The sequence below is a fragment of the Muscardinus avellanarius genome, assembly GCF_963383645.1.
Source record: "Muscardinus avellanarius genome assembly, chromosome: 2".
Classification (NCBI taxonomy): Eukaryota; Metazoa; Chordata; class Mammalia; order Rodentia; family Gliridae; genus Muscardinus; species Muscardinus avellanarius.
In genome coordinates this window covers 127,051,643-127,068,041 of record NC_137787.1, presented here as the reverse complement: position 1 = coordinate 127,068,041, position 16,399 = coordinate 127,051,643, and the positions used below count along the sequence as shown (strand labels likewise).

General features: G+C 42.2%; 1 protein-coding gene across 3 annotated transcripts in view; it reads right to left on the bottom strand.

Annotated features, from left to right (window-relative positions):
* MTUS2 (microtubule associated scaffold protein 2) overlaps window positions 1-16,399 on the bottom strand; it is a gene marked incomplete at both ends in the record, with an annotated part of 419,292 nt that overhangs the window by 169,032 nt on the left and 233,861 nt on the right. For all 3 annotated transcript variants that reach the window (XM_080688795.1, XM_080688796.1, XM_080688797.1), the window contains one exon: window positions 12,658-12,819. In XM_080688795.1, coding sequence (XP_080544921.1) covers window positions 12,658-12,819 — 162 coding nt within the window. The remainder of the gene's footprint in view (window positions 1-12,657; window positions 12,820-16,399) is intronic.

Below are 16,399 nucleotides of genomic sequence, written 5' to 3'. Positions count from 1 at the left end.
TTTCAGCCTCCAAAGTGCTGGAATTATAGGTGTGCATCACAAGATACACAGTCTTCCAATGCCTTGATTTTGAACTTCCCAGCTTCCATAATTATGAGAAAGAAATGTGAGTTGTTTTTAAGCTTCTTACCCAATGGTATTTTATTACAGCAGCCCTAATGGACAAAGACAGAACGTATAGATTTTAAGTACTGTGCTTGTACATTCAATCACTACTAAATGAGGTTGGCGTTGCTCTCCTTCCTCTAATGAGGAATCTGGGGGTCAGAGGCGCTAAGTAATTAATTCAAGGTCATATAGCTATTTGTGATAAACCATGACCAGAACCTGGGTCTAATTTCAAAGCTCACTCCCTGTTTCCTCTGCTATTCAATGTCTACATGATAGAAACTAACAATTCACTGCGGCTTATTAATAAATTTGTTCCACTCTTTAAAACAGTCATATGGAAACAGAAATATGTTAAAAAAAAAAGCAAAAAGATATAGGCAATTAGAAATAAAGAAGGTTTTATACTGTGTCGGTTTCTACCAGGTCATGGACACAAAAGAACTGCATGTCCCTCTGCTGGTGACTTCGGTGTGTGTTGATGACCATCACTGTCAGAATCACCCTGCCCTAGGAAAGGATGCTGGGTGCCAGCACCAGCTCTGCAGTCAGATGCCTGAGCCTAAATCCAACTCTGCAACCTAGTTTTGCAACCCTGACAAAACTAGCTGATCTCTCTCATCTGCATTTCCCAACCTATAAGATAAAGTAACTGACCACTGGCATATAAGTGAGGATGGACTGAGATGTTGGGCATACAGTAGGTACTCAATAAGTGCTGACCATTACTATTGCAGTTGCTCATTAAGGACCTACCATATCAGGATGCCCGCTATTTATCCCATTATCCCTGTCCGGACACGCAGCAGCGGCTCCCACATTCCTTCCAGTTGCACGCACAGAGTGTCCGGGGTTTCCTCACTTACTCATTCCACACCTCTCCCCTGGTGTGTAGACTGTTCGATAGTCAGAGCTATTCTAGGCCGGGGATTCTGTATTTCAGGATCGCTCACTGATGTGCGATATTCACCGTGATAACTGAGCTATTAGAGCTATAGAGAACCGTGAAAACACGTGGATCTGGAAAACTGCATTTCTTTATGGGACACGGGGACAATCCTAGTCACATCATAATGGGTTTGTCTTCTACACTAAGCACATTACAAATATTTATATTTATATGGCTTCCTTTGTAAGACAAATTCTGATTGATCTTCTCATAATGTAGATCCTGGTGTCTGCAGTCAATATGATATTCAGCAGTTGTAAGTTATGATTTATTTCCCACTTGTTAGCCAATCTTTCGATATGCAAAGGAGTGTGGCACACGAGAAAGAGAATTGGCTTTGGGGAAAGACAGATCTGTCCCTGAGCCTGGGTCCGCTGCACAGTGACTCTGAGGTTAGGAAAGTCATGGTTTCCTTGTCTTTAAAAATGTCTCCACCATCTTTTATCCCATTAAGATGTATGACTACAATGCACCAATAAATTTTTTTTTTAAATGGCAAAGAGGTATTCCCAGCATGACTTCAGCATTTAAAAGAGGGCCCGAAAGCAGCCCTTGGGGCAGATTCTGGGCTGCAGTGAGCTGGAGACAGCATGCTCATGACGATGGTGGTGGCCAGCAAAGGCCTCGTCACGGCTATGCAGGGAGCACTGTCCACCTTGAATGGGCATCAGATGGCTGACAAGTGGCTGGCGAGTGGCTGGGAATGGGAACAGGAGAAAAGCTTAAGGGACAACACACAGTGTGAGACAGGAAGTCACACAGGCACACTGGGGCTTGGCTTCTTGGACCTGCGAGGCCAAGGAGGTGGCATGACAGGAGAGAAGATGGCTGGGGGGACAGGCGAACACAGCACAGGGCCTGGGCCTGGATCTGCAGGCAACGCGCAGGCAGGAAGGGGCCTGAGCAGAGGTGTAAAAGGCCCACATACATTGAGAAAGGCAGGGCGTGGAGGCTGACTGCACCCGAGTCAGCGAGGCTGCCTGGATGGCTGATTCGGAAAGTGGGGACCACAGTGGCTCTTGGTACCAGCGATTGTTGATTGATAGATTAAAGATGAAAGATACGAAGATTATTCAATACTTAGGAAATATGCTATTCTCTGCCAGTTATCTTATAAAACGGACAACCGACATTTGTCTCTTACTATAATTGCATTTTTCTACCCCGTGAGGTCTACTGTCTCCAAATATTCCAGATGCTACTGTTAATATTTGCTATTTTATTGATATAATAAAGTGAGTAGTCTGGAAAGAAATGCAAAGTTTGAAGACAATGACACGTAATGAAAAGTCCCATGTTCATCCTACTAAGAGATCGGAGGACATGTTGGTGCTAATTTGCATAACAATGCATTTGTAGCACAGTAGGCAGATTTCTGAAACATATAAGTGTCAGAAATCACAATGGAAAACACAGCTCCAAAAGACCATTTGCATTAATTATTGCTGGACCAGCTCCCATAGCTCTGTGGGGCTGACAGGCAGGAGTGGGCAAAACACCAGGTATGTAACCTTTTAGAGACAATACCTGTATAAACTCTCAAAGGAGAATTGGCGTTGAAACGAGAGTGTCACTTTGTGTGTGTGTGTGTGGTACTGGGGGATGGAACCCAGGGGCATTCTACCTCCAAGCTGCACCTCCAGCTCTATTTTTTTATCTTTATTTTGATACAGGGTTGCACTGAGTTGCAAAGGGCCTCATTAAGTAGCTGAGGCTGGCCACAAACCGCGATTCTCCTGTCTCAGCCCCCCAAATGCTGAGAATACAAGGGTGCACCACCACGCCTGGCTCAGTGTGCCACTTTTGCAAAGCCTCCACATTTAGAAATGGTTCACATCAGATTGAAGGTAGCTTAATTCCAGGGTGAGCTGGAATAAGAAGAGGAGAATGTTCACACTCAAATTAGCAAGGTACCTTAGCAAGGTACCTTATTGGGAGCTGACCAAGTCCAGGATTTTAAGGGAAGAAAGGCCTGGGAAACCTCCAACTTTACAACTTTACAAGAGGGAATTCTTGTCTTTCCTGAGCCTGGAATGCGGCTCCCACTGTCACTGTCTGGCAACTTGTATGAAACATTAAGTTTCTACTTGATGTTCTTCCTCACACTGTATCACCTCTATCTTCCTTGTACGCTCATTTCCTGTTCACAGCACTTAGCATAACTGTAATAAAATAATTAGCTGTGGAAGTATGAGTTTATGTTTCTCTTCCTTTGACACTGGTAGCTTCCCACAGACAAGGACTGTGTCTATCTTGTTTGTTAAGAACCCCTGCACCCTGAATCCAGCACAGTGCTCAACTCAAAACTTCGCCCAGTACACCTTTGTTGAATGAGTGGATGCCCATGCACCCAGTCAGCGTCCTCCCTCCCTGGGAGGTCCGAGAGCTGACTTGGTGTCCGGCTTCTGAGTCACAGTACTGACTAGCCGTCTTCCTGCTGCCCAGACAGAACAGCCAACAGGCCACGGAGGACGCCACTCGTGTGGCCCCCCTCAATGATGCAGTGGGCAGTCCTCCTGGACAGACGACATCCATCATCTCCAGCTCATCGTCCCGTCTCCGTGACCTCGTGCAAAGGAATAGTCTCACATTTATTGCCTTCATTTTTCTACTGCAAATATTCTTTTTAAACATGTCTACTCTCCCCCAATCTTCTCTCCAACCTCCAAAACGGTGGCTAGCTCCCCTGTCGGCCCTTCAATGACAGACCTGCCACAGCTGTGATGGCAGCTCAGACTCAGCCTCAGGGCCTAGTATCAACACAAGCAGCAACATCCGCCTTACAGGAGCCACGCAGCCTGGTGGCTTCCAACTCGCCTCTTCTGGGCCCCATTCCTGGGATGTTTCTGGACACTCCTGATTCCACAGGAACATCCCTGTGGCGAGGTGTTATGGTTCTTTTATTAACAGAATATAACCTGCTCTTAGAGGTACGTACCTTAAGGGAGCATTTATTATACAATACAGTAAGAACAGTCCCATGTCATCTCCAAGATTCCAGCAGCAAAGTGACCCTTGTTGTTTGCCCTGGCTTTTTCTAAAGCGGAGCGATTTTTATTTCCAGTGCATTTTCTCAGTTTTTTTCATTTAAGATGTGCCCAGAAAGCGGAGGCCATGCGTGCACAGTCTGGAGGAGGGAGGGCAGGGGAACCAGAGTCAGTTCTGTCAGGCACACGTGTACACCAAAGGATTCTAAAAACACGTTTTGATGGTGCTGACTAGCGACTTACATTCTGGAAATTATAGCATGCCCTGCAATTCTTAAATTTGTTGATTTAATTCAAAGATAACAACTGGCTTTTAAAAAGCAAAATGAATTTTTATAAGTGATCTGTGTGTTCCATAGATCAACAGCTTCATGATTGCCAGGGAATTGTTTTGTTAGTTAGGAATGAATCCAAATAATATGTCACCAGCTCTTTATTTTCTATACAACCATAGGAAGCCCTTCCCTAGCCTGGATGGAGAAAGAAGTTCTATTTTCGAGGCTACATCATGTCAACAAGATAGAATTAGCGGGCAGATTGACTGGGAAGCAATCTATCTTCAAATCATTATTTTCAACTGAAAATAGTTCCCCATTTGCCACAATAGTGTAAACCACTTAGAGAAGGCAACGGGGGAAGCCCCACTCTTTGTGTAAAAATATACAGATCAATGCACTGGGAGAGGTTTTGTCTGTGACACAGAAGCAACAGAAAAGCTTCTGGTGAGAATTTTGAGAAAAGAAACACCTGAAAGACTGAGGCTGTTTCTAAAACCACGGGACCTTTCATTTACACAGCCATGGGTAGGACGGTCCGTGTGTGTGTGTGTGTGTGTGTGTGTGTGTGTGATCACGAGCTCTAAACCCACAGCACCCCCACTGTCAACATACTGATGTCAATGAATCAGTGGTCATTAACTCATAGGAAGACATAAAAGTGAATCATATATTATAATGTATTATGTATAAATATCATATACTATATATAAATAACACATATTACAGAATTGGGTCATAATATATTATTATATATTATATATAATATATTGCTATATATACACATAGTATATTGCTATATATATATATATATATATATATATATATACACATGAGTATATATATATACACTCATGGACATTCTACCTCCAAGCTACACTCCCAGCTCTTCTAATTTTTTGAGACAGGATCTTGCTAAGTTGCTGGAGGTCTTGCTAAGTTACTAAGGCTGGCCTTGGACCAGCAAGCCTCCTGTCACAGCTTCCCCAGCACTGGAATAACAGCCTGTAATTACCCAGCTAAGGAGATCACATTTTATACCCATGAGCATGTACAGCAAGGTGCTGTAGTCTCAGCCTGCATCTGGAAACCCTGGAGCGTGGGATATGGGCGCATCACGGAATCCCTGTAAGGGATCTGGAAAGTTGAATGATGTGACTAGCGAGCAGGACTAAATGCCCAGGATGCGTTTCTTAAGCATGGCTATCTCAGCAAAACGTAATCACCTGGCCTCCATCAGAGTCAGGATAAAGAAGCCCGCGGCACAGAGGGCAGGGCTATAGGCTTCAGGTCTTCAAGACAGACAGACCTGGCTGCGCGCTGCTCCGCTTCCAAGAAGCTCTGGGGTTCTGAAGGAGGGAGGGCTGTTTAATTTTCTAAGCCCCAGATTCCTCCAGGATTAAGAGGCACAGAGTGAATAAAGTGGTAAACACATTGCATGATACACAGAGAATGTCCAATAAAGACATTAAAATAATTTAAGAGAATAACTTAAAATAATTTTGTTATGTTTATGCCTGGTACTAAAACACTTGCACATCCTTTTGATTATCGGCATCGAACGATACTAAGGCAAATTAATTTTTAATAATAATACTTAAGACATCTTAATTTTTTAATTCACTGAATTAAGATCTTAAAAATTTGTTCTAGGAAGTAAGGTTTCCTCGTTTGATTATATGAAAGGCTCTTTCCCCCGACTCTGTTTCCTGTTTTTCCCGTGAATCCAGAAAGCCCCTAGCCTCATTTTGTCTCCTTTTATTTATTTATTTTTGCTTTCTTCCCTTCCTTCTTTTTATTTTTATTTTTTATTTTGGAATTGAGAATTCTATCACCAAGCTATATTCCAAGCTCATTTTATTTTTATTTTGAGACAGGGTCTTACTAAGTGGCTGAGGGTCTCTCTAAGTTTCTGAGGCTGGCCTCCAACCTGTGATTCTCCTGTCTCAGCCTCTCAAGTACTAGGATTACAGTTGTGCACCACTATAGCCGATTACTTTTGTCTTGGATGTTTAGCCCATGTCTGAATTATTCTGTGCCCTTGTCTGCAAACTGTCTTTATTTTTGTTTTTCTTTTCCCTTGAAATTAGAAAATAAGCAAATAATAAGTTAGAAAGTGATGGAAGAAATAAATAGAAAGTAACTTTGTAAATTCTTGATAAAACCTATTAAATTTAATTTAAGAACTTCCAGGTCATCTTTTCCTTACTCATCCTACTGTGAATTTTTGGTATTTTAGGATTAACTAGAATCAGCCAGGCGTGGTGGTGCACGCTTGTAATCCCAGCAGTCGGGAGGCTGAGACAGGAGGATCGCAGTTTGCAGACCACCTCAGCTAGAGGCCATTTGCAACTCTGTGAGACCCTGTTTCAAAATAAAGAATAAAAAATAGAGCTGGGGGCATAGCTAGCAGGTAGAATGGCCCTGAATTCCATTCCCAGTATCACAAAATAACAAAGAATTAACTGGAATCCAGAAAATAAGGTTGGTAGGCCTCTAGCTCACACTCTAATTACTGGGCTACAAATCCATTTACCTTCTTGTGAGTCTCTCCAGGCTAATGTGTGCTCTAATTACCCTTACATCCAAGTCAACTGTGCTTTAAAGCAAGCGGATGTTTGTTGAATGAGTGAACTAGAAAAAAACGCAACCACAAAGAACTTACACTAGAAATCTAGGTTAAAGGAAACAGGCCAGGGCTCCTAGGGCTGGTCCTGTCCTTGGTACACACTGGGTCTCCCGCAGTGGTGACACTGCCACCCTGGAGCACAGCCATTGCTAGCTCAGAATTATCAAGGAAAATAAACAAAGAATCAGAGTTTAGGAAAGTTTGGGAGCTTGGGGGTGTATCTCAGTGGTAGAGCACTGCCCGGCATGTACACAGCCCTGAGTTCCATCCCTAGCTCTGAAAAAAAAAAAAAAAGTTTCCAACAACAACATGGGTTAAAACAACAAGGCTGTGTTATCTAAGTAATTAAAATGACCCAAACACCTCATATCCTGAGAAATCCAATTATCTGGCATTTAACGGTAATCTGATTGCCTACCTTCTGCTGTTTAGTTAGCTTGGTGACAAAACAATGGACTGCCAAACTGGTTCGTATTTAAATTAGAAACTCAAACTTGTGGAATACGTGCAATTCTGTAATAAAATTTATGTTTTATCCAAGTGTGGTATCACACACCTGTAATTCCAGTACTGGGAGGCTGAGACAGGAGGATTGAAGGTTCAAGATGAGCCTCAGCAATATAGTGAGGCCCTCTGCAACTTAATAAAACCCCAGTTTCAAGATGAAAAGAATATAGGGATAAGGATGTATCTCAGAGGTAGTATGCCCCTGAGTTTCATCCCCAGCACTACCCAAAATAATTATGTTTTAACAACAATGAGTTTGAGAGGCAAGGTGGCCTTATATATTAGAATTAGATCAGACTCAGAAAAGAAAGTCTGGGGTACATTTAGAGTGAGCCTTCTGCTATGCTTTTCCTGCCCTGGCAACTCAATTCCATTTTCTGTGGGTTTTTAGGCAACATGTGCGGCCTCTTCTTAACCCGAGCTGGGCAACAGAACAAATGAGGTCCCTCTTCACAGATCTCAGTTTCCTGAGAACCCCACAACCTCCACTACCTAGGGAGGTGGGTAAGACTGAGGCAGATGAGGACCATCAACAAATCAACTCTGAACCAGTTTGAGCATCCACAGCCCAAAGCAGCAGGGTCGACCCATTGTGGACTGGAACCTCCCCAGCTGTGAGTCCAAGTAACCTCTCTTTCTTTTTAAATTGATTAGCCCAACTGTTTTTTCAGCACCAGAAAGCTAACAGCACATCATTTTATATATATGAGTTTCTAAACTATGATGCTTAAAGACAAAACCACAGACACTATCATTAAATTCAAAATAGCAACAAGAATTCCTTGATATCATGAAATAGCCAATGTTCATCTTTCCCCAATTATCTTAAATATTTTTTGCTGTGTTCTTTGTTTGAATTAGGATTCCAAATTAAATCATACTTTGGGATTGGTTGATATGTCTATTTTGGGGAATCCACAGGTCCCCACTCCATCTATTTTATTCCCTACAAAAATGTTTGTTTGCCTTTTATTCTTTGCCATTTTTGTTGTTGCTGTTGTTGAGTAAATTTATCCTATCAAGTTTTTCAGAGTCTGATTCTATCCCCATGGTGTTATTTAAAATTATTTTCTGGCTGGGCGTGGTGGCACACCCGTGCTTGGGAGGCAGAGGCAGGAGGATCGCGCAGGTTTGAAGCCAGCTTTGCTGGCTTAAGAGACCCTGTTTCCAAACAAAAATATAAAATAGGTCTGGGAGTGTAGCCCAGAGGTAGAAGGGTTTCCAGGAACCCCAATACCACAAAAATTATTTTCTGTATTCTTCAATATTTCCAGTAAATTAGTAGTAAAATGTAATGGTTAGGTCAGATTCATTTTCCTCCCAAGACTAAGCCACAGATAATTAGCACATTCTTCCATCAGCACTGGTCATAGCATCTGCCTGCATCTCCCAACTGATGATCACCGCCTTCACACACCAATTCTTCAGAAGATGCCAAAAGGTGGAAGTTTAATCATTTCTTCTTTATTATTTGGAATTCTTTTATGGAGAAGCTTTCCCCTCATTAACCATTTGATTGTCTTGATGTGAAGATTGAATAGAGAAGTAGTTAATTTTCTTTATTTACCAGATTTCAAAAAAAAATAAAGTTGTTTCCTAGCACCCCTTTAAATAACTAGCTGCTTATTTATTTATTTGTTGTGTTTCATATCTACATCCTCACATATGCACATATGTTTTGATGAGCATTTATTTATTGTAGTTACTAATGCTATTAATATTCAAACTCTCTCTGTTTTTAGATTTTTATTTTATTATTACCATCAGAAGTTTATTCACTTGACTCTGAAATTCTATTGACATAACCCTACTAGTCTTTGGCTTATTCTTAGCTTTCTGGTATGGCAAGACATTCTGGGGTCTAAATTTTCTGTCCTAAGCCTACAAACAGCTACTCTTCAAGGACCCCCATCTTCCTTTAATGGGAAATATATTTAGAGATCACAACTTGGGTGCTAGGGGTGCTTATTAATTATTGATTATAACTTTTCAGGGGACTGAACTGGGAATTATTTTAAGATAAATTTCAGATGAGTTCATGTGTTATCCCATAATAACTCATGCCATAATCTATACCATGAGAATAAATTATTCAGAATACCAGAAGGCGCGGAACCACAGTACAAACACTACCACCAGTAATATAATTACTGAAAACAGTCTAAGGGTTTATTGCAATTCTTTGTGAACCTAGAATATACATTACTCGGGATGCACATCAAATCACTGGGTCTTGAAGGTAATGGGAGGCTAAAAACGCAGCTCAGTAGAGAGCTTGTCTAACACCTGCAAGGTCCTGTGTTTGATCCTTAGCTCCACATTTACACACCAATACAAAGTAAAATAAAATAGGGCTGGAGATATAGTTCAGAGGTGAAATGCTCCCTGGTTCAATCTTCAGTAACACACAAAAAGGAAAAATATTTATTAAAAAGTCACTTGGAATAGTTCTCTTGTGTTTATGCAACTAACAGGATAGGCAACTATTTTCATCTGCTTGATTTTACTTTTGATATTTTTAGTTATTATCCTTTAAAATTTAATGGTAACATATAATTATGTACAATATTTATGTGACTTCAAAGTCAGATTTATAAAAGAAGGTGTATTCAGAGATTATCACTAGATTTTATCCCTATTCCATCCTTCTTTTTTTCTCTTTGTGGGTAATTTTTAAAAATTTACAACTTATTATTCTATTGCTTTTTATTTTTCTCTTTTTTCTTTTTCGATGGTACTGGGGTTCCTGGAAGCCCTTCTACCTCTGGACTACACTCCCAGACCTATTTTTACATTTTTTATTTGGATAAAGGGTCTCTTAAGGCAGCGCGGCTGGCTTCGAACCTGCGCGATCCTCCTGTCTCCGCCTCCCAAGCGCGGGGATTACAAGCGTGCGCCACCCCGCCCAGCCTATTGCTTTTTCTTAATATAAGTGCATTACTATAGAAAATATCCTTACAGTTTAGATAAAAGGTAACCCACTTTTCTCTACCTGGCATTTATCAATTAATGCTATCTCCTGCAAATCACTTACTAGCAGTAAACAGAGCTATGTCCCCATTTGCACAACAGCTGCACAGTACTGCACCCTGAGGATGTATCACACCAGGTCAGCCAGTCCTCTACCAACGGGCATTTGTGTTGCTCTCATTCATTTGCTACTTCAAACAGTGCTGCAATAAATCACTTTGTGTCCTGTATTTCTGCCATTCTACCTTTGGGAAAGATTCATAGGGGGTAGGCCTATATGCATATATGCATATATGATTTCTCCTGCCAAATTTCCTTTCACAGAATGAGTTGCATTTTAAACTCCCCCCAGAAATACACAGGCATGTTTGTTTTTCCTGGCAGACTCACAAATACAGTGTGTTATCAAACCTCTGAATCATTTTGTATAGTGGTTACAATCTTGTAGTCCTTTGTATGTTCACTTTACATTTTCCTTATAATGAATAGGGTTGACTAGCCTTTCATATGGTTAAGATCCATTTGCATTTGGTTTTCTAAGAACTGCCTGCTCAAATCCCTGGTCTACTTTTCTATAATAGTGAGATTCATAAGTGTGATTTCCAGATGTCATAAAACAGGAATTTGTTATGAATGCAAATTCTCAGGCGTCACCTGGGAATCTGTTAGAAATGTTAAAAATTCTTAAGTCTTCCCCCAATAAAACATACTGAATCCTAAGCTCTGGGGACAGGGCCCTATAATATGTGTTTTTATAAGCTCTAGAGAAAATCCATACATGAAAATTTGAGAAACATTGGTCTATAAGGTTGATTCAACAACAATACTTTAACTTACTATAGGCTTGTCCTGTTATTTTCTAGTTAAACCAAAATCAAACTGTTAATAAGCCGGAACTGAAAGATTCACATACTATGTGACATTCATTCCTTCATTCTACCATTAAACAGGTGTGCAGTATCTACTGCCAGTCAGTCACTGTGGCAGGCCATCAGGACACTGTGCCTAACCAAACAAACATGGTCACTGGGTTCAGAAGCTTATCCTCTCCCGAGGCAGAACAAGACTAGACAAGCCAACTGAAGCCTTACTAAAGGGCGCTATTGCAGAAGTGGGGCTTCAGCTGACCTAGTGGTCAGGAAGATGTAAATTAAAGTAATAGTGAAATAATACCTTACTCCTCCAAGTGGACCAAATTTTGGAAAGGGATAACACCTAATCCCAGAAGGGCTATGGCTAGAAACATGAAACATGTCCACCTTTGGGAAAGAAATACAGAGATACCTATCAGTACTTCAAACAAAGGATTCTGGCCAAGGGGGATGGATCCTGTGGAAAGAACACAGCCCATCCAAGGCCGCTCACTACGGCCCTGCTCATCGTGGCAAACACTCATTACAAAGTGAATGCTCACCCATAGGGAATGGTTAAATAAGTCATGGCATAACCACATCGTGCAGCCATTGAAACACATGAGCCATGTCATCGATGTGGAAATATTTTATGACATGCTTCAAGTAAAGAAAGTAACACATAGAACAACAGACATATGGGGTGAGTGTCCCTTAAATTAAATACTTTCAATAGAAATGCTTCAGATTCCGTCAAAGTTTGCAATATTTGAGATGTGTTGGGGCTGCCTTGTTGGTGTGGGCAGACAAGCATCTTCCTCCTCTCATCTTTGCCTAACTGAGCTCCCATGTGCGGTCACCTTCGTCACGCACTGGACAGGCAGGGCATGGGCCCCTGCTGTTGGCGTGGATCTAAGCAGACACAGGTGTCCCTGGAGCCAACCTTGCTGCAGTAGCAATGGATCCCTGGGTCCCCTCGGGCTTTGGAGGTGTGAGCCTGGAGCCAACAGGGGCAGCAGCTCTCCCATGGGTTCTGTGGCTCCTTCCTGAAAGCACGTCCGGGGCTTGCACCACAGCCTGACTCATGATTTCAAGAGCACCTACTTCCCTGAGCCAAATGCCAGTCGGCTCAAAATACTGTGGTTCTTGCTTTCTGAAATTTGTGATTCGAAGGGTACTAGATGGGAGGAGGAGGGAGAAGCAGTTGTGAGAATTTAAACATAGGCATATATGAAGCTACCTTAAAGACAGTGGTATTATAAGTAATTTTAAAAGCCATTTGAAGCTTGTCTGTCATCTTATTCCCATAACTGATGTATACAGGGACTTTCAAAAGACTTCTTATTAAAGCCAAAAGGGCACTCTGCTGCTAAAGTCTTACCACCAGGTGTGGAAGTGGGTTTTGGTGCTGGAAGTAAGCTCCTGCGGGGCGTCGGCACGCTGGAGGATGCTGGAGGGGCCACCCGGCTGGCTCCCTTGGGCGTGTCCTTAGAAGGCAGAGCTGCCTTCAGAGCTGGCTGGTCTTCGTTCCCAAAGGTTGAACCTGCGGGAGGCAGACACTGCGTTAATTATAAGTTCATGAAAAATGGATGGGCCCCCACGCCTCTGGCACTTGCTGGCCAATCCTGAGGCCGCCATCTGCTTAGAATTGCCTCACTCTTAGTGAGTGGCCTCCAGAAGAATTTCTCTGGAACTGGGTGTGGAAAAGAACTCACTTTGGTTACTGCCAAGATGCCTGTTGACTCCCCTGTATAAAAGGGGGCTCCACATAAATCAAGAGGAGCCTTTCTCCTCTAAATCTCACACAGGTATACGTACATACACCACACACACACACACACACACACACACACACACACACACACACTGCTGATATGTAGGTGTGATTGCATGTGGTTACGAGCATTGATTGGATAACCAAAAGAACATGAGCATCTCTTTTTTGAAATAGAGGTTGAGTGACCCAAGAGAGATGAGAGCAAAAACCCACCCATGTTTTTACATCAGCAGAGGTATGTATGGTTCCAGCCCTGCAGGTGATCAAGTTTCTTGTATAAAATGGTATGCTGTATTTGCCAAGAATCTACACACATCTTCCATACATTTTAAATCATCTTGAGACAACCAACTTATAATCCCTAATACAATATAAATGTGAAGAAAACAGCTGTTATATCATATTGTTTAGGGAATAATAGTAAGAGAAATCTGAGCATATTCAGTACAGAAACAACTCTTTTTTCAAATATTTTCAATCCATAGTAGGTTGAATGCAGATGTGGAACCCACAGATAGAGAGGAAGCCTGTCTATACCTGTCCCACTAGCACAGGGAGTTTGTTCAGAGATCCCACGAACTGAGATCATTTGACCTGCAGAACAGGAGGCTAGAAGTTAAGGAGATATGAGACACAAATCCTTTTGAAACTTATAAGAGCTTTTTTTTTTTCAGACAAATCTGAAAAGCTGAGGTTTTGCCAAGCTGGGAGGACCCTGCATTAGAGCCTCATTTACTTCAAAGGCAGAAGACATGAATGGATAACTGCAGTTTGGTACTCAATATAGAAATAGGCTCTTTATCTAAAGGACAGCTTGTTACAGTCAACCCCTCTGACATCCTGAAGATACAGCACCCTGAGGTGTGTGCCTGTCAGATTTAAATCTGAAAAGTTGTTGTGGCCCAAACTTTTTCTTTGGTACTGGGGATTCCATCTCTGAGCTACATTCTGGGCTACAGCCCTTTTAAAAGTTTTTTCTTTGTAACAGGGCTTTGCTAAGATGCTAAGGGTCTCTATAATCCTCCTGTCTCAGTATCCTAAGTACTAATATTACAGACATTTCTAGGTCTTCTTAAACATTTTGTGGTTATATTTGGAATCTCTTATAGGCAACACCATCAATTCACTGTTATAAGGTAAATATTCTTTTTTTAAATATATATATTTTTTATTGGTGCTTTGTAGTCAAACATTACAATGGAATACAAGACTTGTGAGGATATACAAGCACATATCATCCAATTAGCCTTTATCCAATCCCCATCCCATTCCCTCCACCTCCCTCGATCCCATGCTTGATTTGATGATTAACTTTGATATATTTGTTTACCTATATCATGTGTTTTAAAGAGTTTCCATCTTTCCCCATCCCATACCCTCTGATTGGTCACCTTAATTGCTCCTCCATAGGGTCCTTTCTTCAACTAGATCTCCTCCTATTACCCATTTCTTCCTAGATTTTGCATATTAGGTAAAGCATTTGATTTTTTATTTTTTGTGATATTTCTCTGTGTACGCCACATTGCAAGTTCTGATCCCATTCTTGAAGGCCCTGGCACCAGCCTGGCCACCCGGCAGACACTGATCTTGGCCTTGCTGGCTCCAGCACTGGCCTTGCCTCATGGCAGGCTCCGATCCCAGCCTCAGAGGTCCCAGCACCAGCATTGACTTAAGGCAAGCTCCTATCCTGGCCTTGCTGGCTCCACCTACGGCTTCACCGCATGTCAGGCTCCGATCCCGGCCTCAATGGCCCCGGTACCAGCCTCACCCCTCGGTAGGCTCTGGTCCTGGCCTTGGAAGCCCCAGCCCCGGCCTTGCCTCACAGTAGGCTCCAATTCTGGCCATGCTGGCCCCGGCTCAGGCCTCACCCCTTGGCAGGCTCTGATCCAGGCCTTGGAGGCCCCAACATTGGCTTTGCCTCACGGCAGCCCCGATCCCAGCCTCGCTGGCCTCAGCACCAGCCTCACCCCTCGGCAGGCTCGATCCCAGCTTCAATGGCCCCAGCACCGGCCTAACCCCTTGGCAGGCTCTGATCCTGGCCTCGAAGGCCCCAGCACTGGTCTTGACAAAAGGTAAATATTCTAAATACATCTCTGAGTGCAGCTGTGAGGTCTCATCCATTAACTCAATACTTGAGAGACTGAGACAGGAGGATCATAGGTTCAAGGCCAGCTTCAGTGACTTAGTGATACCCTCAGCATCATAGCGAGACCCTGTTTTAAAATTTAAAAATAGAGCTGGGGTATAGCTCAGAGGTAGAGCACCCCGGGCTCATCTCAGTGCCACACATATAAAAACAAAGATAGAGAGAGCCTGAATGTACTAAGGTTACTACTTGTTTAGAACAAACCTGTCCCTTTGTAGGACCATGACCATCACTATGGAAAATAAGCAACTACAGCTGGGAGAAGTGTCCAGTGTTACACCAAAAGATTAAATGCTTTTGTTTTCATCATTCTAAAAGGGCAGTCATATTCTATTTAGATGGGAATTGCATAAAATTGATAGCATTATTAAATGCCTTTTATGTTCACAACATCCCAGGTTTCCAATCATTTAGAGTAAGTGATCATTGTTTTTCTGACTCTACAGACCTGAAAGCCTGTTTAAAATTAGGGAGATCTGTGTTATTTCTAAAGAAAAGCTTATTGAGGAAGGAAAAAGAAAGAATGTACCATTTTTGTTTAACTAGAGCCTACATCCTACAATTTTTCTTTAGGTGCTATGCAAGGATTTTAATACTTCTAAACATGGCTGAGAGAAGGTATTTGACTTCTGTAAGACAAACAAAAGCACTTAAAGTCCATCTATTGATAGGATCTGCACTGTGTCCCGGCTGCCAGATAAAGAAGCAGGCACGTGTGTTTGATCCAAACCCAGTCAGGAAAAGTGAAACTGCAAACTAGCAAAACACTGGGTCTAGGTTTCTTGATTATCCAGCATTCACTAGTCCCATGCTAGAAACCAGAGGCTCTCTGAAGGTGTGTGACATTTCAGGTGGGGTAGGGCTCGGCCACTAGGAAGATTTCTCACGGAATTATTACTCTGTGGACATGCTTCCAGAGTAATCTACTCGGGGAGATGTGTGGCAGAAGCCACATCAAGCACACACCTTCACAAAGGCATCCACATGGCCTTTTATTTAATAATTTATTAACATTTCTTAAGAAGGAAAATATTTTGAATCATCTGCAGAGTTCAAATGCCCTTTTATCAAATCCTCTTGTGCCTGGTATCATTTTCTTACATAAAATATATTATTCAGTGAACATGTCAATTTCCTGATTTGGCTGCTTTTTAGTCTGGGAAGAAAGTCGGCTGTGAAGTATGTAAGATACACATGTCA